Source organism: Amblyomma americanum, chromosome 1, assembly GCF_052857255.1.
Source record: "Amblyomma americanum isolate KBUSLIRL-KWMA chromosome 1, ASM5285725v1, whole genome shotgun sequence".
Lineage (NCBI taxonomy): Eukaryota > Metazoa > Arthropoda > Arachnida > Ixodida > Ixodidae > Amblyomma > Amblyomma americanum.
Window position 1 is genome coordinate 331,868,932 of NC_135497.1, and position 24,589 is coordinate 331,893,520.

Below are 24,589 nucleotides of genomic sequence, written 5' to 3' on the forward strand. Positions count from 1 at the left end.
AAAAGCAGAGGTCGGAAGAGAAGGGAGGAAAGAGAGACAGATACCTGACCAATGCTCAGTAGTGATTGTTACTAAAGGCGAGTTGCGCACACCTAAAATTGAGACAGAGGAAGGACACAGGAAGACGGAAAGAGCGAAAACTATCAACTGGTTTTATTTGCAGTACTGCGGCTTGTATAGGCAGCGTGCACACGTGCCTAAAACAGGGGGAAAACGAGAGAAGGATGGAAAATCAAGCCTTTGCACAGGTCGCTTTTTGTTGACCTGCGCACAGACCTTGATTGGCCTTCCTTCTCTCGTTTTCCCCCTGTTTTAGGCACGTGTGCACACACTGCCTATTTAAACATCAGTGCTATTAATAAAACCAGCTCACAGTTTTCGCTCTTTCCGTCTTCCTGTGTTCTTCCTCTGCCTCTCTTTTAGGTGTGCGCAACTCGTCTTTAAGAATAACCATGCACCAAATAGCCTAACAAGAAGTTCTTCTAAAGCTCTGTATAATGAGTGTGGGCCTTTACAATTTTGACGGCAAACACGACGCAAAGTGAGTCAGTGGCTTCGCTGAAAGGGTTGAGTCCCAGAACACGGGCTCGAACTCAAGAACGAAGCTTCTTTTCCCCGTCAAAGGACCCCCTTCCAGCCAATCGCTACAGCCGATTCTTATGACCCTGCTAGTGTGACAATGCGGGGAGTGGCAGATGAGAGGTGATAGTCCCCTCCCTCTATGGTCTGGTATATTCCCCTCCCTGCATTGTCACGCTAACACGTTCATGAGAATAGGCCGACGTCATTGGACGGAAGGGGTTCCTTTTTCGGGAAAAGTCCTCTTCGTGTTTGTTTGTATCCGAGTATATGAACCTACGGGTGCTTTTCTTAACCTATCCTCTCAAGGGATAAGTCTGAATTCTTGGCCATATACCGGTGAAATGTGTTGGTTCTATTTTCATAATCTGCGGCGTGTGTCTAAAGGCCCCCTTAGGTATACGTCCTGAGTCTAAAATGCTATTTGGTGTTCGGCAGGGAAACTAAAGCATGCATCTCAGGTCCACGCCTTCAATTGATGTTTTGTGGCGCAAGGATTCGTGCATCGCGAATCCCCGCATAGCTCGTCTAACTCCCGTCGTCATAGCGTAAAAGCGGTTAAAAATGCGTCAACTCCGGGCTGACTCTGCGGTGTTATAGCTCTAAGAGGCTAGGTGTCCGAGCGTCGGCGTGACTTCCGGTGCTCGAACAATAAGGACGAAGTTCTTGGCTCAGTGATGTGCACCGTTCACGAGTGTCGTGCTGCGTATACGTCTGACAACGCCTGCAGAGCGTTGTGGAAGATGAAGCTGCAGATGTGCAGTCAAATTCGCGAAGCTATCTTGCGCACAAGAGCTATTAGGGATTGGCTGGCGCACGTGTGCTGGCCACTTCCGATGATGAATAATAAAAGAAGACGCCGGCCAGTCGCAAATGGTTCTTGCGCGTAAAAGTGTGCTTCGCACTCGGAAGGACGAGTATTTCATGGAGAGGAGTATGAAACAAAGGTGAAGACAGCTGCGCAATATATTCCTCTGCTCTTTACCGATATTATATCATGTCTTGCAGCGCGAGTACATTAACTGCTTCAACTTGGGGCGATATATAAATTTTATTTGCCAGAATATTAAAAAAAACATGCTTTTCGGAAAGTTCGAAATTTCAAACCTTTCCTAGAGACGATTCCGTGTTAGAGTAAACGAAGTCGGCTCAAGGAATCGGTGGAAATTTTAAGCTATCAAAGTTTTGTAATAAGCATAAAACGAAAACGATGGCCCTGAATCTTCCTGAAGTTTCCTAAACCTTAAGTTGGTTTTTCCGCAAAGCACTTTGCCTAACTAATGCTGGAGCAGGCAGTTTTCGAAGTAGGTAGCATAAGTGCAGTTCGTGGGTTTTTCGACATACGGTATGTCGGCGTGGTTTCATTATTGCCGGGTCGACATGCCCTACGTTAAAAAATTCAGCGTCTCATGCACAGCAATGCACGGCAACGTGTTAGCTGGTGTTTCTCTCATCAAGTGCCGCAAGCTACTTCGAGCATTCAGGCTTTTCACCAAGAAAAAAAGAAAGGCGGCTCCTCTTCTGTGCATGCTACTAATAGCACGATTAAGCAGTAGCCGAAAAGTTCAAGGAGATACGCTATGTTTTACTGCATTGCTTCTGCCCAAAAATGCTTCTGTAGTGCACAGGGGCCATTGAATAACATTCATATATGTTACAAATAGCCAAGCTGAGGTCGCCGTGATAAGCCACGAATTTTTAAAGGTAAGCAACTCGGAGAGTATGCGCGAAATTTTTCTTAGACGTGCTCCCATAGTCACGTAGGGGTCGCCTTTAAGTGACACCAGATGGCGCTAGCATTCAGGCACTGAGAATGGTTGCGTTGGTTGCAATTTTTTTTTTCCGTTGCTGCGCTGGCGTTACAAACGCTAAGAGCTCGTGAGGCTTTCGACAGAGCTGAAAGTAGCGCACCGCTGAAAGGCTTTCAGACAAGCGGGACTCTTCGTGCATGCTTGGCGACGCTCGAGAGCAGCATAGATGGCAACAAAAAAAAAAAGAATACAACGAATCAAGAATACGTTTTGCTCGTACTGCGTGCCTTTTTAATAAGCCCGCTAAAGTGATATCTACTTTAGGCTATGCGTAGAGTCTAATCAAAGGGGAGAGCTTTATATTGTTTTGTCGCCACTAAAGGCGCTGTCTTTGTTCCCAATGGTGCGCGGCGGAGCCCCAGTGTTCCCTGAGGAGAGCACTGTCTCTAGAAATGCAAGTCTTATTACAAAGTCTTTCGTGTCTTGTGCTCTGTCTTCGTCCTTTCTTTGTTGTTTCGTGCTAAAAAGTATCCCTTTTCCACGAAAAATGGAATGGATGTGGCGGTAGTGGTATTGTTTCTAACATTTAACATTTGAATCACTTCAGGCCAAATTCACGAAATTTGTAGCGGCGCCGCTCAATGGCGAACTGGATGGAATCAGCAGGAATTGGCCACTGAAGATTCAATTTCTCGCAGAAATGGCTTCGTGTGTTCGAAGCTCTCTTCAGAGGGGAAAAGCAAAGAGATGAGGTTGCGTTAAACCTCTGCGCCGTTGTAATGCGACAAGGGTGCTTGCACATAAGGAGACAACAAAAAAAATATCCGACTTTGCTACAAAAATGGGTCTTTGGCCCCACCTTGAGAACAAGAAAAATACCTTGTGCCATGCCGCTCTTTAGCCTCAGACGCTGTTGCGACAAAAAAAGATCAAAAGTCATCATCGACTTTGGGGCAAAAAGCTTTGAAATTTTTTTAGATGTAATATTTTTGAACTTCCAAGCGGAATTATTTCGAAAACCTTGCAGGAATACTGTCTAAGCTTCCGTGTCGCTTTAGATCGAAAGCGGCACCCGCATTCCCATGCATACCCTCTCCAGATTCTTGCAAACAGCGGTGGTAGCCATTTTGACGGCACCTCCTGATAGCCAGCCAGTGTTCTGCGGAGAAAATACAGAGGGCACTGAAATCCCAACAGCGATCTCCTCCAATCGCGTTATTCTAACTGGTACTATGATGGCCGATATAAACTTCAAAGTGAAATTTTATTCCGCTCAGGATACTCAAAGGCGCGAAAATATTATCTTTACACAGATTTCAACGCTCGTACAAGTATAGCTAGTTGTTTACGGCGCCTCGGGGGTTTAGTGAAATCTCTTCTCCGCGCTTTACACCACTGGTACCCCTGGTGCCACGGTGACAACAGCCATACCATGGCAGGGGTTACAGTCACCGCTCTGAAAACGTCATGTTCCCAGATTAGAACGCCAGGCATTTGGTTCGCATAATTGCAGTAGGCTGTCAGGACGCGTTGCCGCAATGGCTGCCACCACGGTTAGCAAAAATGTGGAGAGAGCGTACACATGGAAGTGCAGCCACTGTTCTCGCTATAGACATACCCTCTACATGACTGTCCTGCGGAGGCGAGACTCGCGTTGCTTGCGTGCCGCGATTGAAGCAGCGCAGTGGGTGGCGCGCTAAGGACAGCGTCGGTGCAGGGCGTTCGTCCGGTGCTGCGCGTGCGGCGCGGCGCTGTCCCCGCGGGACCTGGTGATGCGCGTTCGCGGCGGGCTGGCCTTCCACGTGGGCTGCTTCCGCTGCGCCAGCTGCCTCTGCCCGCTTCTCAAGGGGGACGTGTTCGGCATGCGCGACAACAGCGTCTTCTGCAAGCTGCACTTCCAGGACACGGCGCTCATCGCAGGTACACTCCGACTATACGCGCTCCCGCCGCTTCTGCGCGCTTGTAGCGGGACGCGAGAAGCATGATTCACTCGCCGAGGATTCCCGGTCTACTGTGTACTCAACGGCCATCGCGGCTTCTTCGAAATGTCGCGGGTTGCGTCATCGTCCCATACCTATCGGTTGTGTCCGGAAAGCCTGGAACGGTGCACGTTAACGATTCATTACGTTGCCTTGCCCGCACTGAAAGCATTTAGGTCATATCTGCCGCACATGGGGTGTGAGGCCCTCTTCGCTTAGAGGTAAGGGTCAAAGGATTTTCCCACACTTGGTGAGCTAGTGAGCCCACTAATTCGAAGGGGCACGTAGCCAGCGATGGGCGGTAGTGCCGCTGGCTCTGTGCTTTCTTCGATAGTGAGTCTGGCCAGAAACGGTACAAAGAGGCACCTACACCACTGCCTCTCTGTGTCGCTCAACGATGCGTCTCTGCCCTACCTGGCGATGCTTCGACATACGGGCCGCATGCTTGCCGTGCGTATTCGACGCAAATGGCTTTCAAACGGTTGCAACCTCCGCCGCTTCGCTCCGTGTATATCGGTTTGCAAGCCTGTACGTATACCTCCCCACTTCAGCGGTCAACCTGGGCCGCAACGCTTGCGGTGCCGTATAGAACTCCGCAGCGCCTGCCATACCAGGGACCAGCTACTTACTCAGGCCGTAATGGAGTGGTATGTACGTATTTATCAGATTTCTTGTTCGTGTTTCCGGCACAGCGTATGAGGTAATTGCTGCAGCTGATGGATGAAAGACCGTAGGTGTTGCCTGGCGCGAACGTGAATGTCAACAGTCGCAGAACTGTATATGTCCGCGAGAGCCCCCCCCCCCCCCCCCCCCCTCCGCGACCTTTCTTATATATAATTTTTTCGATAAACAATTTTATTCAAGGCTTGCGTGCCAGTTTTTATCAGCAACGCTAATGCCGTTGCATTCCGAACCCCCTATCAATATAGATTTGAACTCGTCTGGATAACAATGAAGAGTCCTCTTCGCATTTTCGCCTCAAAAGCGCTTCATTCTCTTTACCTGCATTGGAACTGCTTGGCCTCAATGTTTTGTTTGGTTTGATTTATGGGGGTTTAACGTCCCAAATCGACTCAGGCTATGAGAGACGCTGCAGTGAAGGGCTCCGGAAATTTCGACCACCTGAGGTTCTTTAACGTGCACTGAGGTCGCACAGTACACGGGCCTCTAGAATTTCGCCTCCATCGAAATTCGACCGCCACGGCCTGGATCGAGCCCGCGTCTTTGGGGTCAGCAGCCGAGCGCCATAACCACTCAGCCACCGCGGCGGCTCTTGGCCTCAATGTAATTCGCTCTAAATGAGATAAAATTTTCACTGTTCTTGTCAACTTAATAATGTTCGAAGTGTTCAAAAAGCGATATTTAGGCGCATCCTATATGGAAGCAGCAGTAAGCAAATGTGATTCGTGCGGCAGCAAAGTGCCAATACTGTGGTCTTATCACACGTGGCAACGGTGGAAGAACGCTTTCGCGCTGAATCTTAAGCCAGCCCCGTCAGCCTCACTCAAAAATGTCTCCGCGTGGGCTCTCATTCATTGACTCCGCATCAATGAACGGTAGCATACACGGTGGATCTCCACCAGGCACGATGCTTTTGCAGTGTAACGCCGGTCATAGTCAGCTGTGATATTGGAGGCCAGTACACGCCAGCGACGAGTAGAGGGGCATTACACTGCCTCACGCTCTTACTAACATACGAAATCCCTTCCCAGCCCTTAAACCAGAAACCAGTCGTGCTTCCAATCGCTCACGCTCGCACTTGGCGGCACACGATTGCTCACGCTTACATGCGTCTCCTGAGCCTATGCACGTAAAAGCCGTCGGGCGTGAGTGCGAAGACATTAGAGAGTTTTAGTTTCACGTACGTAGAGGGTTCACGTACGCAAACGTGAGAAGTCTACGTAGCGTGCACGCAGGTGGTTTGAAACCCTTATAGACGCTTTACAGAGCGGGAACATGGGCGCCGCCATATATGGTCACGTGACCATTTCGCCATCGCCGGCCTTGGGGCCTTCTCCTTCCGACGGCTGCCGGCGCTCTGATGCCCGGCTGCAAGACGCTTCTCCGGCTCTCGCTGTAAATAACGAGCTGTCGGACGGCACGAAAACTTAGTGTGACTGCTCATAGAACGTATTGGTACTGCAAAACGTTCGGTTCAATCAGCTCATTTACTCGTCTCCTTCAGACCGCCCGCATTGGTTCGAATGTGTCAACAAACCGCGATTGGCTATACCTGCGCGTCCATATTTATTCAGTCAATTCACCGTATAACGCAATTTGTGTACCGCATAACTTGCTGTCCAACTGCAGATTAAAAGCGGGACAATGACTGCAAGCTTGCTTTTTGGAGCCCGATGTTTTTTCCGAGTGAAGGAATATCGGTTCACAACTGTAAAGAACGTTCACTGTTCAGCACTGTGCACACGACTTAGAACCGAACGTGCGCGTGATCGCCGGCCGATCGTCCAGGTATTTACTTTATCCTCCGTTAACATTCCGGCTTCCAGAAGAAGAATATGCATGTTTTTCCAGGGCCCGTTCAGAAGCTCGGCGACGTTCGACTGTGCGCTGTTGTTAATTACGTAAAACTGAAAACTGCTCCGGAGTTCATTACCCGCAGATGTAGACAGCCGGAGTAAGCGGAAATATACATGTCTTGATAAATTTCACCTCTATCCGGTGCCTTAGAGTACTTCTGCAGAGCTTTGCACTGGGCGAGAGAATTGCATGTCGAAGCGGCTCCCCTGAGGACTTTTGATAAGCTCGTTGCCGCTTCCACCATGCAAGCGCCAAGTACGCACCACAGTTTAGTGAGCACTGTGCCGACGCCCAGGAAGCACTTATCGCAAAGGTCTAAAATAGCCCCGATTATATACAGAAAAAAAGATACTTAATGGGAAAACATAATTTAGCCAGTGCTTGAAAATCTCTGGCATGCTACGCTGCACGGGGAAGGGAATTTGGGAGATAAAGTCGGAAGGAGAGCGGTGCGGGAAAGGTAAAATAAAACATAAAAAAGGAAGAAGATAAAATGCGGCTATTAAATGCGTATTAAGCTGCATCGGCAAATAATATTGTAACGTGGTCAATGTATTGGATCATTGTTTGTCGAAAATGAGAAAGGTTGCAGGCATGTACGCTCGATCTGGCATTCCCGCAGCTACTGCTGGCTCTGAAATAAACTGGCGCATTGAATTTGTGAGGTGTTCAACATCAACGTTCTGTTCTCCCTGAAAGCGTCATGAAGTCGCGAGACAGCTCTTCGAAAGACGGCGGCAGTTGTGTCGCGAAGGTTACCATAGGTAACAAGTGCGACTATTTTTTCGACACTAGACCACAGGGACATCAGCTCTAGGTATTGTTTCATCAATACGCATGACATCCGTACCAAAGCTAAATTGCTTGAGTCGCTTGACGTTCATGTACAAGAAGCGCAGCAGCGTTCCGCACTGCGCGCCGATGCTGCTAACGACGGCTCCGAAGGCCAGAAGTGGAGGCCGTCCTAGTGGCGCCGCCTGCCGTGGAGAGAGCAAACTGCTCTCTGTAAACGGTCTATAGTTACACGTACGCGAAACACGCCGCGCGTTACGCCTAGCGCCATCTACTAAGAAACACAGACACTGGTTGTAGCCTAAATCATTCAAGACAAGTCTTTAAGCCAAGCCATTCATAGCGAGACCGTTGCTATGACGACGACCAACGCTACTTCGTCAGGCTTAACAGCTGAAAAATCGCCCTTATATTTGAAAAACAAAAGCTATTTGTCGCTTGAAACCTTATGCTAGGGTAAGAATGAGCAAATCGAAGGCGAATACAGCAGTTTAGAACACCATATCGCCTCGAGGGATTAGCGACGAAGCTGTTATCGCCGTGAAGCGGCGGGCAGGGTGCCGCCATGTTTGTCAACGCTACGTACGCAAGCAACGCAAAGACCGCAACGTAAAAATCGGAATCTCACGTACGTACGTGAGACTCGCTCATACCCTTTGCGTTCTGCGCATGCGCACTGGTCACCCGTAAGAGCTCTACGTACGTGAAGCCTCTACGTACGTGAAACTAAAACTCTCTATTGTCTTGTAGTTCATGCACTTCACGTATAGCGCGGATAAGAAATGGGCAGCGCAAGAAACGTGCCGGCACCCACTGCGGTAGCTCAGTAGCTGTGCCACCGAGCTGTGGACCTCAATGTCGCGTATTCGATACCGCCCGCAGCGGCCGCATTTGAATGCAGGCGAAAACAAAAAAGGTAAGAGGCGCGCCCGTTACACGTACACGTTAAAAAGCCCCAAGTGGTCGAAATCAACCTGGAGCCGTCCTACTGTGCTTCTTCACCATGTAAATATCTATCATATCAAAATACATATAAAGGAAGCCAGCAGTCGTCTAAAGCTATGAATGTATAGGAGCACTTTTTTTCTTCTTCAATTTGTTGTGTTCATCAAAATTAATGGTGAGGAATTAAAAAAAAATAATAATAAATTTGCCTGGCCCTCTCCCCTTCGTGTGGCGTTCATTAGGGGAAAATGAATAGCGCCATTATTTCATGGCTGGAAGATTATTGATTACAAAGCAGAAGAAAAAACAGACAGAAAGACTACCGCCGCTGCTAGGTTTCAGATTAAGGACTCATTGTGTCGCATTAGCCGTTGAGAAGCTACTGCCAGCAACTGCACTTCGAGCTCGACGAAAAAGTTACCTTAATTTTTGTTGTCATCAAGACCACCATAAAGCAGCAATACAACTGCACAATACTAAACACCTGTGCAAAATTTCGATTGTTTATACGGCAGTATGCCACAGGAAAGTGCTCGGAAAGACAGATGCTATTCCGCAGCACCACATTGCATTGATTCTGGAGGTGTACGAAGATATGCACGTACAGACTATGTTCATGGTACGCTGTAATATTTTGCCTTAAAAATATTCGAAGATACCGAGCCTATTTAGTTCGCACATCAAGTGATACCCGCCGCGGTGGCTCAGTGGTTAAGGCGCTCGCCTACTGAGCTCGGGTACCCGGGTTCGATCCCGACCTCGGCGGCCGCGTTTCGATGGAGGAAAAATTCTAGAGGCCCGTGTACTGTGCGATGTCAGTGGACGTTAAAGATCCACAGGGGGTCGAAATTATTCCGGAGCCCTCCACTACTGCACCTCTTTCTTCCTTTCTTCTTTCACTCCCTCCTTTATCCCTTCCCTTACGGCGCGCTTCGGGTGACCACCGAAATATGCGGAACAGTTTTTGTGTCATTTTCTTTCCTCAAAAACCAATTTCTTCAGCGAATGAATATCAGAATAAGCAAAATATGCGACTCGAGTTTGCAATCTTTAAGGTTCAGCAAAGCGGCGAAGGAGGTTAGTTTAAAATGCATGCTAATTAATATTTCAGATTGCACTGTTTTCATAAAAAAACACGACATGAGCATGAGTCTTCGAAACTTTCCGTTTTTCGTGCCCATGTCCTGCTTTCTCATTAAAGCTTAGCCGCAATCCGAAATAATAAGTACTCTCAATGTTGGCAAGCACGTATTGCGCACATAACACAGCCCATAATATAACCCTTAGAACTTTATTAACCCCGCCTCTCCATATCAAGAATGCGCAAAGATAGGACGACCTTTTGCGCGGTCCCTGTTCCTTATCTGTAAAACACCGTATTCGCACTCTAAACACGAAAGGAGTAGAAAGGGAGTGTGCTGCCCTCTAGCGCACTCCGTTTAAGGGGCAGGGCATGCTGCAGAAGCTGAGAAGCTGTGGGATATATTTTCGTCACTAAAAATACAGAATGCGTACGGTTGGCAACGGAAACAAATTGCCTCTTCAAAACATGCGAAGTTCTAGCAGTTGCCAATATTGTACAATCTCTTTTATTTTGCTGGCCTCAGGACCTCTGGTGTCACGTTTATAAGCCTCCTCCCATTGCTAACTGCATAAAGTTACTCTTCTTTGCAGAGGGAATATACCTACTTTGCCAACAGTAAGCATTCCGCATATTTAGTGAATAAAATATACTCCAAAATATGGGCAGCATACCCTGCCCCTGAACGGGAGTGCGTTAGAGGATGGGTTACTCCCTTTTTTACTCCCCATATAGGCTAATTCGTGTTTACAGTGGACGGTCAGTGCTCAGAACACCGCCGGATATTAGATGTCGGTTTTATAGAGGTAGCTCTACTGAACACAAAAGTCGCTCACCATTCCGTGCCTGACTTCACCTTGGTTTAACCTTGAGAAGCACGTGCAGCATAGCAACATTTCGACAGAGTGGCATTGGCCGATTTGGACCAAAATCGATGTCCAACCATAGTTGACCGCGTCTGGCACGATGGCGAGCACCAAATTTGGCCCGGCTAATTTCCAAAACTTTAGCCCGGTCCAGCCCCGAAATTGAATTTGGCCGATTTGGACCAAAATCGATGTCAACCATAATTGAGTGGCCCGACACGATGGCGACCTACAAATTTTGCCTGGGCCCATTGCCAAAATGCTATCCCTCGACCTTTGGGTATAACCGTGGTGAAACCCTAGCTGCAAGCTTTTTTATACCAACGTACGGATCTACAAGTATTGCGCACGCTACATTGAACATGGCTTAAGATATCCAATAAATGGCAGTCTCACGAAGTTAAAAGAAAATGTCGAGACTACATGGAAGCGTGCAGCAATTTCCACGTAACCTAATTATGTAGCCTGGAGTAAAGGAATGGTTACAGATCTAGTTAGGGTTCACACTTATGAGGAGCGCATGAATTTATATACAAGCCTGTATGAGCCCTGCATATATTCGAACTTAATTAAAAAATATGGCTGATAAGAAGCACTAGGCGGATATCAAAGAAACATAAATCAGCCTGAAGTACTTGACGCCCCATCTGAGCTGAAATAATTGAGTGGACGCAAATTACATGTTTCTTTTCACTCTAGACCCAATGGACTGCACTTCTTCCATCCGGCCTGTTCATTGAAGCTGATAGAAGGTTCAGCCGTCATTAACGCGACAGAGTTGAAGGCCCCGTTACCTAGTAAATTAGTTGTGAGGGAAAGATCAAGAGCACGACTCCGGCAGGTGGTGCTCAGAGAGCGGCCCAAGAGGCAGGTAGGCCTCCTAGGTCACGTGACCTTTCACTGTCATCACAACCTGGCCACCTGATAGTGAGAAAACTGGCCATCGGGGCAGGAGGCAGTTAATTTAAAGATTGGTCGCTCGGGAAGAACAACCTGCGCCGCACGCGAGACCCGTCGGTGGGAGTACCTGCCATCGCAGGGCAGTGGCGCATTGCTTAAAACCGCTGCACGACTGCACCAGGAGGGACATGAAGACTCCCAGGGATCTATGAATGCAAAGTAGAGAATGACCTTCTGCATATATGAGGATTAGCCCATTACTCTATTAGGTCACACCCTTCAGGCGGAGCTTGACTGTCCCCTCTGATTATTTTTTTTATCTTACTGCAGCGCTAGCTCTTTTAGCCAGGTTGTCCCGGGGTCGTGTCGTCAGTGTCGTCGTCGTTGCGGTCCCGTCCACATGCTCCACTCCGCAGCAAGAAGACAACTATATGCACGAAGCTGTCGGCTCAGCGGCAGCGCCACTCTATGGCCACTCTGTCCCGCATGAACTCCACCCTCCCGTGAAAGCCAAATTGGGCAACCGAATCCCAACCGTACAGGCCCTTACCCATGCCCTGATGCAGAGTAAACTTCCCTCGTCCACACATCCGCCCAGTTATTCATAGGCTCCTGTGGCTATTTGTGTTCGTCTAGAAGCAGTTCAGTGGGAGGGGCAGAAAAGTTCGGGGGCAACGGTACTCATCCGTCCATGGCGTTATCACTGCATTAACCATTCCGTGAACCAGCTAGTTCCTACATTTTTGCGGCAAGCGTGAGACGCTCCCGTGCAGAATGAGGAGAATTCACCTTCTGTTCCACGACGTCTCTCGCATCGTGCAATCTGAGGGCTTTCGAACTGAGCGGACAACTCTAGGAAAAACCGCATTGAAGTTTTATTTCTTTGTTTTACGGGGTTTAACGTCCCAAGCCGACTAAGGCTATGAGGGACGCCGTAGTGGAGGGCTGCGCATAATTTCGACCGCCTGGGCTTCTCTGGAATGTTATATGCCGTAACTGAAAAGTTCCTTAATTAGATCGCAAAATCTCCTCTTCTGATCCTTCTTCTCTGTGCGGTTGGTAAAAGCCAGCAATTTAGAAAGAAAAAAGAATTGGAGGAGACACCGAACCTACGCCTTAAGGGTATGACGCGATAGCGTAAAGTGTTAATGTACATATATGCAGAGGGTCATTCTCTACTTTACATTCATAGATCCTTGGGAGTCCTCATACCCCTTCCTGGTGCAGTGGTGCAGCGGTTAAGCGATGAGCCACTGCCCTGCGATGGAAGATGCTACCAGCGGTGGGCCTTGTGCGCCCCAGGTTTCCCTTCCTGAGCGACCAATCATAAATTTAACTGCATGCTTATAAAGTGGGCAGTTTGTGATGACGCCGCAAGGTCTCATGACCTAGGTGGCCCACCTGCCTCCTATGTTGTTCTCTGGGGACCAGCTACCAGAGCCATGCCCATCAATTTTCGCTGCTTTTATGCGTTGCTGGTCCTTTAACACTGTAGCGTTAAAGGAGGAAACTTCTGTTCTTGAAATCCCCTCAAAGCGCACGAAGATTCCTTTTTCCCCGAATTCTACACTCCTCAAATTCCCTGAAAACGGAAAAAATTCCCCCAACGCAGCATTACTGTTGGCACGGCAGCCTGCTGCGGTGGCCCAATGTCTATGGTGTTCGGCTGCTTAGCCAAAACTTGCAGGGTCGAATCCCGGTCGCGGTTTCTGCATTTCGATTGAGGGCGAAGTGCGAAAACACCCGTGTGTTGTGCGATGTCAGAGCAGGTTAAAAAATTCCAGGTAGCCAAATTTTAATGCGGAGTTCTCCAGTAACGACGCCCCTCATAACTCACGTGCAGCATGACAATCCCCTCATAGCGTAGCTTCGCTAGAGCGCTGATAGGCTTTCGTAGACAAAGCGCCGGAGGGAGTGGCTATTCCCTTTTATCGACGTTAAAGCGCCGCCATCAGCGCGTCTTGGCTGTGGGCGAGTGCATTTTTATATTTTTTGAACTTAGAACTATGGCATGCGAAAAAAAAGTAAATAAAAGAATAGTTATAAGCACTGCTCTGAGTCCAGCCACGCGGATTTTTCAGGGCTTTTCTGGCGGCGTAAGCGCGACGCGTGCGCATTTGGGCGGTGCACGTCGCCGCCTACAGCGGGATTCACAAAGAGGTTGCCGCTCACGAGCTGCTGCGACGGGAGATGCGCTGCGATCGAGCTTGTTCCCGCCCTGCTTCTAAGCCGCTTAAAATCCATGGCAACCAGCCCCGCGATTCAACAACGTTTGCCCTTTCGCTGTAAAAGGAACAAAAAAAAAGAAGGCGCGAAACTTCGCTGTACCGTGGGTTGTCAAAGCAACGTAGCAGTTTTTCCATCCTGCGCCCTGAAGCGCTCAGAACAGGAATCCCGGTACACGTGCGTGCAAAGTTGCCTGTGAACATCAGCAAAGCAACAAAAAAAAGCTGTCGTCCATACGCGCTGACATATTCGTTTTGTACTAACTGCTTCTACTGTGTCCGATAAGAGCTGCGCGTCAGCGCAGCCTGTCCTGAGCTGCGTTAGCTGTCAACAAATAAACCGTGACCGTTGGGACAATGTATTAACTGTTCACTGATCCTGACCTCTATAAGCTAAGCTGATCGCTTGCATGGCATCGTTCAATGAAAGCGAAGATATGTACTGGGAGTGTACGCCATATATTGTGCTCGGTTCCGTGGCTGAACTAAGATGATTTTTTTTTTTATTATGTTCGACGAGTTACGTGCACGGGGAAGGATGCTCTGCCTGCAAGCTTCTCGAGAGCGCATGTATTTGGAGCGATGTAGCCAAAATTTGTTGGGCCATAGCACCGAGGGTAACGGCGTTTTCGAAATTCTAAAAACTGATAAGGATATTTCTGACGGCGTGCTACACGCCTCTAAATAATTAAGGAGCGTAACTGTAATAGTTAAAAAGTTAACTATTCGCTATTAGTTAACCAGCTTGCTAGTTAGCACGTCTTAGCTCTATTCTGGTGTACTACCCCCCCTGACAATGCTATACCGAAAAAAGCGTTCCTCTAGCTCCAAAAGCTTATTTTTAAATATTGTGCAGTCTTAGGTGAAACACCATGTACAGGCGCTATACCCGTATGTGACAGCTTGTGTGGACACACTTTCTGCGTCTCCCTTTCACTATAGCGCCCAAATGGGTGCCAGGGGAGCAGTGCCTTCTTCTGTGTGCAAGTGGAATTTCTTTCTTCTTTTAAGAGCGTTAGCTCTTACTCATCACGTTTCGACATTTCGTCGTGTCTGCTACAGCTCTTGGTCACAGCGCCATCTGTAGCAGCAACTACTCATCACGTTCCGAGATTGCGTGATGTATCCTACCACCCTGAGATCAGAGCGCCATCTGTAGCTACAACTAGAAAACAGCGCACCTCACATTGCGACTTCTAGCGCTATCTACAATAGCATTGTAGAAACAACCACCTGCCGCGCGCCAATGATGACGTCGTGGTCCAATATGGTGGCTAGAGGTGGAACTATGTCAGTATGGCGTCAGGGAACGAAATGGAGGCATAGTTTCGGTTTCTCGAATCCAAGATAGGGTCATTAAAATTGGTTGCACCTTCTCATACCTTGCATTGCAGAAAATAGGAAAAATAAAAACATAAAAAGGGGGTCTACCATCATCAGCGAAACCAGAGCCAGGGGGAGGGGGGGGGGGGGCAAGCTCAGTGGCTTTTATTATCTTCTGTAAGTAATCTTCACGTACAATGTCTGGATTTTTTTTACGTACAGCGGGAGCGCAGATGGTATCCAAGCAGAGCAATGTCCCCCCTTTGAACAGCCGGGACAAATGAGCGCTGCAAGCCGCCTCTGTGGCTCAGTGGTTATGGCGCTCGGCTGCTGACGCGAATGACGCGGGTTCGATCCCGGCCGCGGCGCGCTCTCATTTCGATGAACTATAAAGACTCGCCCACTGTGCGATGCCAGTGCACGTGAAAGAGCCCCAGGTGTTCGAAATTATCGGGAGCCCTTCCCTACGGCGTTTCTCACAGCCTGAGTCGTTTTGGGACGTTAAACGTCATAAAATAAATCAGCGCTGCGTCAAGTATTGCACTTCAGGGACGCCTTTGACGCTCCAGGTAAGGATTTATTTTTGGCATTCATCTTTCCGAGAGAGATGGTCTCGTGCGCCAGCGGCGTGTGCTGCTGTCAGCGCTATCTCTTTAGACAAGAATGCGATAACATGTTCGCGCCGGGATTCGCGCTTGGCTTGACCAACACATCCTCCATTTCTACGTCAGCCACTATGCACGCTTCACAACGGTACCTCTTTGGACGCCTTAATTCGTATACATGCCCCGACGTGGCGCCACTTATGTGCAGCGATGGCTTACGTCATGACGCGTGCTTCTGGCGTGACTAGCGATGCGCCTCTGAAATGCCGCATCACGAAAGGATCCACAACTGTTCGCCCATTTCTCGTGATATGTCGCTACTTATTCGGCGCAGCAGCTACTAAGGCTAGCCAATGGGACAGCGCAAGAAATACAGTAGGAGTGGGATTTAGTTGCCCAAACCATCTTAGCTGGCACTGGAATCGAGGAGACGTTTGGTTGACAATGACTTCGCAATTCTAAACGTCGGGCTGGCGTGCTCTGGCGACCAATATTGCGAACATCAAATTTCAGCGCTCGTACACGAATCTATACTGCCTGCGCCCTCGCTGAAACGCGTGCATTCGCTGCTACAGCGCCTCGCGATTCAATATTACAGCTGTAACTGTTACATTACGCCCACAAACATCGCATGGTCTCCTATCCCCTATGTGATGCTTCGTGGATCGGCCGCTATGAGCGCACTGCTGTCCCAACTAGGGAAGGGTTCGCGTGGTCACCGCATGGCGTGCCAGTGTCGCGCCACCTCGGGGAAAATGACGCCACACGGGGCTATATATATATCGCGGCTGCCGCAGGGCTTATCGAAGCAGACAGCACTACTCTGTTGGGCAAGCCTGCTGTACGTCACGCACACGATCGAGAGCGCAAATCTTTCGCCCGTACAGATCCGGAACGACGTGCTGCAGAATTGGCGCAGCAAAGGCACGCTGCACAGGCCTGTGCAGTAAATTCAGTTAAGATTTTTACTCCGATCTCGTGTTCGGTTTAACTTTCTGGGCACCTGCACGAGAAATTAATAAACGATAGCATCATGTGCCAACGCCTCAGTGAAACGAAGTTCTAAGCAGCTCATGTCAGCCCTCTTTTGTGCTTCTTTCAACCCTCGCCAACCTAGGCGGCCGTGGACAACAGCTTTGCAGCGGCATTCGAAACAAAGCGCGCTCATTGGCCTTCTTTTCCCGAGAAAATATTGTCACCGATAAACGGTCAAAGCACTCAAAGCCAGGTTTAATTAGACGTGCTACGCGTCTAAGACAGCAGGGACCTCGTGCGAGGAAGACGAAAAACCTCTAGCCCCTCGAGAGCGCAAGGCATGGCAAGTCACATCTAAAACAGTTCGGCCGCGGCATGGCGCCACTGGATTGATTGGGACTGTGGCATTACTCCCCCTCTCTGAAGGGCAACGACTCGGTGCCGCAACAATGAGGAGCACGAAGACAAGGGACGGCGCATGTGTCCGGCGGCTGGTGTGGACAGGCCTGAAGTGCTAGCGGGCGTGGTACGGCTTCATCCGTGTGAAATGGACGACTTCGGGGGTCGGCCATCGAGAGGAGCGAACTGTACCCTGGGGAAGAACTTCATAGTTCACCTCACTGACTTGGCGGAGTACCTCGTAGGGGCCAAAATATCGGCGTAGAAGCTTTCCGGAGCGCCCACGCATGCGTATTGGGCTCCAAACCCAGACTTGTTCGCCGGGCTGGTAACTAACAGCTCGGTGGCGGAGGTTATAGCGGCGAGCGGCGAGGGCTTGCTGGTTCCGGATGCGCTGTCGGGCGAGTTGGCGGGCGGCCTCGGCGTGACGAACGAATTGGGCAGCACCCATAACAGATGAGGTACTGCTAGTCGGGAGAAACATGGCGTCCAGCATGGTTGTGGCTTTGCGACCATGCACCAAACGAAATGGAGTGAAGCGGGTCGTTTCTTGCAGAGCAGTGTTATAGGCAAATGTGACGTACGGGAGAATGGCGTCCCAGTTGCGGTGGTCTGCGTCAACATACATGGAAATCATGTCGGCGATCGTCTTGTTGAGCCGTTCGGTGAGGCCGTTCGTTTGAGGGTGGTAAGCGGTTGTCTTGCGGTGACTGGTGCCGCTCAGGCGCATAACCTCCTGCATAAGGGCCGAGGTGAAGGCCGTTCCTCTGTCAGTTAAAACGATGGCGGGTGCACCGTGACGAAGCACAACATTTTGAACGAAAAAGTTCGCAATTTCGTCAGCGGTACCACGAGAAAGAGCTTTAGTTTCACAGTACCGGCTGAGGTAGTCGGTGGCGACCACAATGTAGCGGTTACCCAGCGAGGACTCCGGAAATGGGCCCAGTAAGTCCATGCCGACTTGGGGGAAGGGGACTTGTGGCGGATTAATAGGCTGCAGTAGTCCGGCTGACTTAGTCGGCGGCGTCTTGTGACGTTGGCACTCACGGCAAGTTCTGACGTAACGCTGGACAATTGAAGCAACCCTGGGCCAGTAGTACTTTTGGCGTATCCGCACCAAAGTGCGAGAAAAACCCATGTGACCAGAATATGGGTCATCATGGCACGCCTGCAGAACTTCGTCGCGCAAGGCCGCAGGTACGACGAGCAGATAGGCAGCTTCCTTCGGGTTGTAGTTTTTCTTATACACAACGCCATCTCGCAAACAGAATGACGACAGCCCACGTGAGAAGATTCGCGGGGGTGACGCAGCGCTTCCTTCAAGATACTCAATGAGAGGCCGTAGTTCACTGTCGTCCCTTTGGTGTTGAGTGAGGACAGACGTGGAGATGTCGCCGAGAAAAATAGAATCGTCGTCGGGATCAGCTCGGTTGTCCTCGATAGGAGCACGAGACAGAGAGTCGGCATCACTGTGCTTCCTACCGGACTTATAAATGATGGTGACATCGAACACTTGAAGGCGAAGGCTCCAGCGTGCAAGCCGTCCCGAGGGATCTTTGAGGTTCGCCAGCCAACACAGTGAGGGGGGGTCACTGACGACCCTGAAAGGACGGCCATATAAGTACGGGCGAAATTTGGTCACCGCCCACACAACGGCCAGGCATTCTTTTTCGGTGGTGGAATAGTTTGCCTCAGATCGTGACAAGGTGCGGCTCGCGTATGCGATTACGCGTTCGAGACCATCCTGCCACTGCACAAGGACCGCACCGAGGCCGATGTTGCTGGCGTCTGTGTGCACTTCAGTGGCGGCTGACTCGTCGAAGTGTCCAAGGATGGGCGTACTTTGGAGACGAGTTCGGAGGTCTTCAAAAGCCTTCTGTTGTTTCAGGCCCCAGAAAAACGGTTCGGAATCTTTCGTGAGGCGGGTGAGGGGCTCAGCGATCTGGGAGAAGTTTTGCACAAAACGCCGATAATAGGCGCAGAGACCCAGAAAGCGGCGCACGCTTCGCTTATCGGTGGGCACAGGAAAAGCAGCCACGGCGGCTGTCTTATCGGGGTCGGGGCTAACCCCTTTAGCACTCACGATGTGGCCCAAAAACTTCAACTCTTCGAAAGCGAAGTGGCACTTGTCGGGCTTCAGGGAAAGACCGGCCGACCGAATTGCTTCGAACACAGCGCGCAGGCGTCTCAGGTGCTCTTCAAACATATCAGAGAAGATGACAACGTCATCCAAGTACACGAGACAGGACTGCCAGTTCAGATCGGCAAGAACGGTATCCATCATCCGCTGGAAGGTTGCAGGAGCCGAGCACAGGCCGAAAGGGAGCACCCGGAATTCGTACAGACCGTCCGGTGTAATAAAGGCGGTCTTCTCCCGGTCGCGTTCGTCCACCTCGATTTGCCAATAGCCGCTGCGTAAATCTAGCGATGAGAAGTACTTGGCGTGGCGCAGCCGATCCATGGAGTCATCAATGTGCGGCAGAGGATAAACATCTTTTTTTGTGACTTTGTTTAAACGTCGGTAATCAACGCAGAACCGTAGGGTTCCATCTTTCTTTGCTACTAGAACAACAGGCGACGCCCACGGGCTCGTCTACGGCTGTATCACGTCGTCCTGGAGCATTTCTTGAACTTGGCGGTGAATGACATCACGCTCCTTTGAAGAGATCCGATAAGGCGGCTGACATAACGGCCGCTGTTTGGCGTCGACTATAATTCGGCGCTTAGTGAGCGGTGTCTGCCTAACCTTAGAGGTCGAGGCGAAGCAGTCACAGAAAGACTGGATAACGCTTTCGAGGCAGCGTTTCTGATTAGACGGGAGGTTCGGGTTCACGTCAGTTTTTATGGGAGTGGTCGGTGCCTCCACTGATGCCGAGGCTTCGGACAAAGCGTGCTGTCCCGCGAATTCGCCGAGTTCTTCGAAATACGCAATAACTGTTCTGCCAGGCAAACACTGAGGTTCACAGCCAAAATTGGTTACCAAGAGCTCAGTTCGGCCATTGTTCAGCTCGACAATTCCGCGAGCAACACAGACTTGCCGACCAAGGAGCAGCGACAGGTTGGTTTCAGCGATGCCACGAGTACCAGTGATGTTGTCGCAATCTACGGTAACAAACATGCTAGCTCTTGACGGGATTAATACGTGGTCCTCAAAGACGCGTAACTTAGTCCTGCGTAGCTCAGGATCGCCGTCAACAGGGGGTTGAGTGGAAAATGACACGACCAGCTCCTGAAGGTTGATGACAGCACCGTACTCCCGAAGGAAATCCAAACCAAGTATCAGGTCTTTGGAGCACTCCGGTAGCACGGCAAAGCAACCAGGGAAAGTAGCACCGCGGATCTGGATTCGTGACGTGCAGACGCCAGTTGGCGTAACCACATGACCGCCGGCGGTGCGGATCTGGGGTCCAGACCAAGGGGTCAGCACCTTTCTGAGGGCCGTAGCTAGCCGACTGCTCATTACAGAAAAGTCAGCGCCGGTGTCCACAAGTGCGGTCACATCACGATTATCAGCGATTACTGGGATTTCGGCAGACACCAGTCGGTCGCAGCACGTCGTTGTCGTTGAGGTCGTTGGGTCAGGTCGTCGTCGGTTGGATCGTAGCCGCGAATCGTCGAGTGGAGGCTCTTGACTTGATCCAGTAGCGGCGGCCCTACCCCCGGGGGTACCCCGTCTTCAGTTTTCCCGATGTGGGGACGCGCCTCTGAACTGGCTAGAAAAAGACGGGCGGCTTGGCGAAGAAAACCGCCTTGGGGATTGCGAACGGGACTGGCGTCGCCGCGAGGTCGTTGGCTGCACGTTATCGGACAGATACTGCTCGATGTCCCGCGGCCGTTCTCCGTAGCGTGGTCGAGGTGCGTCAGGTGAAAAACCCCTTAAGCCCATTCTGCGGTAGGGGCAGTGGCGGAGGATGTGGCCGGGCTCCCCGCAGTGGTAGCAGAGCGGCCTATTGTTTGGCGTACGCCAAACGCGCTTTGCTCATGGTGGACAGGGGCTCCTGCGGTACGACGGGTACAGCTGCAGTTGGGTACCGCGGTGAAGGCACAGGAGTGACGGGGGAAAAGGCTTGTCTCACTGGCCAAGGACGACTTTGTAGTGCTTGACTGTACGTCATCACATAGGCCGCTGGCTGCGGAGCTGGTGGCGACTGAACAGCTCGCCTGACTTCATCTCGGACCACGTCCGGTATGGCAGCGACGCTTGCCTGTGGAGCTTCGAAGCGAAGTTTCTCGAGTTCTTCGCGCACCAGGCTCCTCACAAGCTCTCGAAGCTCCTCAGTGGGTAACGACGTGGGCGTGCAGTGGTGAGCGGCTGCCACACTAGCCTGACGGCCGTAGTGCGCGCCCCGTTCATGCAGAGAACGCTCCATGCTTGTTGCCTCCTTGGCAAAGTCGGCCACCGTTCTTGGCGGGTCACGTACCAGTCCGGCAAACAATTGCTCTTTGACACCGCGCATTAGGTGGCGTACCTTCTTGTCCTCGGGCATAGCAGGGTCGGCGCGATTGAAAAGTCGCGTCATGTCATCGATGAACATGGCGACGCTCTCGTTCGGCTGCTGCGACCTCGATTGCAAGGCGATTTCAGCCTTCTCCTTTCGTTCGGTGGTGCTGAACGTGGCTAAGAGTTCTCGGCGAAAGATCTCCCAGTTAGTGAAGGAAGCTTCGTGGTTCTCATACCACGTCTTGGCCGAGTCCTGTAGGGCGAAGTACACGTTCCGCAATTTGCGCTCGCCGTCCCACTCATTGAAACCCGCCAGTCGGTCAAAGCTGGCCAACCAGTCTTCGACGTCCTGAAACCTCTCATCGTGGAATGATGGGGGCGACCGAGGTGTGTGAAGGACAAATGGCGGGGCATTCCCGGAATGCAGACTTGTCTGGCTAGCCGTAGCGGACGTCATGGCCCTTGCTGGTCTTGCGAGTTGGCCGAACTCTGGCTGTAGGCCTCGCAGGCGGCGGCTCGCCTTGTGGACTGGTGTTGTAGACACGCGTTGAGATCTGACGTCAAGAGTGTCCTCGAGGTCAGCGTACATGGATCGTTACCCCGCACCTCCACCAAATGTCACCGATAAACGGTCAAAGCACTGAAATCCAGGTTTAATTAGACGTGCTACGCGTCCAAGACAGCAGGGAGCTCGTGCGAGGAAGACGAAAAACCTCTAGCCCCTCGAGAGCGCAAGGCATGGCAAGTCCCATCTAAAACAGTTCGGCCGTGGCATGGCGCCACTGGATTGATTGGGACTGTGGCAATATGAAAGCGCGTTCCTCGGGGGATCTTCTTAAGGCAAGAGAAAAGATAAAAATTTGACAGGATGGCTAACACGAGATCGCGCGACAGCTGTTATGGTATTTATACTTTACGATATGTTGGGGTAGAGAATATGAGAACGACCTCGCATCTGTGCAGTTCTGGGGCACTCTTTTTCGTCTTCCACACGTAGTCCTTTTTCGTTCAGGTCTCCTCTCCAGTCCGCTGCTCTAGAAACGCAGCACCGCCGATGATCCTCTAATTGGACGAAGCGTTTTGCCTATGCTACATGCCTCGGCTCTCACCCTACCCTCCCGCCTCCTTCCACGGTAACCACGTTCCGGATGGTTACCACAGTACGCATTCTTACACTCTCGCTATGCCCGCCTCCTTGCACGGTAATCATCCTCCAGTTGGGGATTTGTCGGCTCTCTCCACTTCCTCATCCTTCCACGGCAATCACCCTCAGGTTACGCCTTCCCACGCTCTCGCCATAACTTCTTCCTTCCACGCTAACCCTGCCTCCGGGTGGTCAGGGGGGGGGGGGGGGGGGGCAACAAACGACAGGTTGCCCCTTCTTATGCTCTCGCTATACATTCCCGCTTCCAGGGTAACCATCCTCCGGTTGGAGATTCCTTTGCTCTCATCCCGCCCTCCTCCTTCCACAGGAAGCACCTTCCGGTCGGTTCCCGTGGTCACCACCTTCCAGTTACGCCTTCCTACGCTCTCACCATAAACCTTCCAGGATAACTCTCCTCGTCCATCCGGGGTAACTATTCCTACGGGTGGTTTCCGTGAAAACCACCCACCGGTTGCGCCTCATTACGCTCTCGCCATACCTTCCGCAGTAAGCATCATCCGGCTGGCGATTCCTACGGTCTCCCGATACCCTCCTCCTTCCACGGTAACCGCCCTACGGATGGTTCCTGCGGTAATCACCCACCGGTTTTTCCGCTCACGTCATACCTTCTTCCTTGCATGGAAACCACCCTCTGACCTGTCACTGCGACGACTACGACAAACTGCTACTACTACTACGTGAAACTCGGCAACGGGCGCTGAACAGCTATCGATGTAAAAAACACCGCATGGTGACACACTGGCAGGCCATCATCGCCATCATCGCACTCACTTCCCACACGGCATTGCACGTGGTATTCGAGAGGCACCCCGGCTGCGCAACAGCGAAGCCGACACGAGAGGACAGCCTCTGAGGCTAGGAAATTGTATCTTGTATGAGAGGTGGCTACGGGTCCCATTTTGTTCCTGCCAGAAAGAGTCAAGTTATCTTATTTCTTGACGAGGGCAGATGACCTCAGAAGTGAAATGCCAGCATTTTCCACCCAGTGTCTGGGCAGAAGCCGAAACGAGAACTGCGCTCTTTCCAGTGCTACTACCGCGGTGGTCCAGTAGGTTCTGTCGCGGGTTCGGCCCTGGCTGTGGCAGCCACATTTCCACAGTAGAAAAATGCAAAAGCGCTCGCGCGTAAACGTTTCGGCGCACGTCATATAAGCTCGGTGGTATGTCCGATTTCAATGCGTGTTCGCCTATCCGGTCAGCGGACTTGGCTAAACTTTCTTTTGAATTCTGTCGGAGCCTAGAAAACTCAGAGTTCGAGTTCCCGAATCTCCCGTGACACGCGCACTCACACACGCTGCCACCACGAGGCAAAAGGCGATTCGTCGTTGTCTGTACTACCCTAAACTCTTAAGTCACGTTGTCAAAGGCTTGAGCGCACCGACCGTGCGTCGCGAGCCCGCTGCTGGCGCATAGCGCGGCGCTTTGGATCGCGCCCTCCCTCGATCCCTCCCGGGATCGGATTATCTCAAACGGCGCTGTGGGGCGGCGCAATTGAAACTGGATATCGATCGGCGCGTGTCAGTCGTCCCCGCGGGAGAGCTGGTCCCGAGGTCCCCCGCCCCTACTTGGGGTGAAGCGGTGCGCTTGAATAAAACCGGTGCGTTTGTGCGAATCTGTTGACCGTGCTCCATGGTGGCGCCTACGCTAATCGCCGACTCGTGTTTATTCGCCCCTGTATGCGGAAGCCCCGCTTCGGCGGACAGACCGGTGCACGACAACGTGGAGCTGAGGAAAGCACCGTACGTCCCCTGTCTTCATTCTAAAGCGCTGGGAATAGGCGCGGGGAAAGGAAGCCCGTACGGGACGTTATTACTTAACAGTGCCATCTTGTTGTCTAGCTCAGCAGAGGTCAGTTGGTTCCATTTCTTTTTTTTTTTTGCGCAAAAGTAAACTCTGCGCTTTTGGTTGCTAAACTTGCACCTCGGTGGCGAAGGAATGCTGATCTCAATTTATAACCTGTCTTCGTAGAGGGCGTAGAGTTGCGGTAAGCACTAGATAGTTTTGATCGATGAAGAGGAAACGCGTG

The 24,589-nt window shown here is 51.1% G+C and overlaps 1 protein-coding gene across 1 annotated transcript in view; it reads left to right on the plus strand.

Moving 5' to 3' along the window:
* LOC144115503 (LIM/homeobox protein Lhx9-like) overlaps nucleotides 1–24,589 on the plus strand; it is a 61,948-nt gene that overhangs the window by 19,154 nt on the left and 18,205 nt on the right. Inside the window, exon 4 of the mRNA XM_077649912.1 lies at nucleotides 4,048–4,250. Coding sequence (XP_077506038.1) covers nucleotides 4,048–4,250 — 203 coding nt within the window. The remainder of the gene's footprint in view (nucleotides 1–4,047; nucleotides 4,251–24,589) is intronic.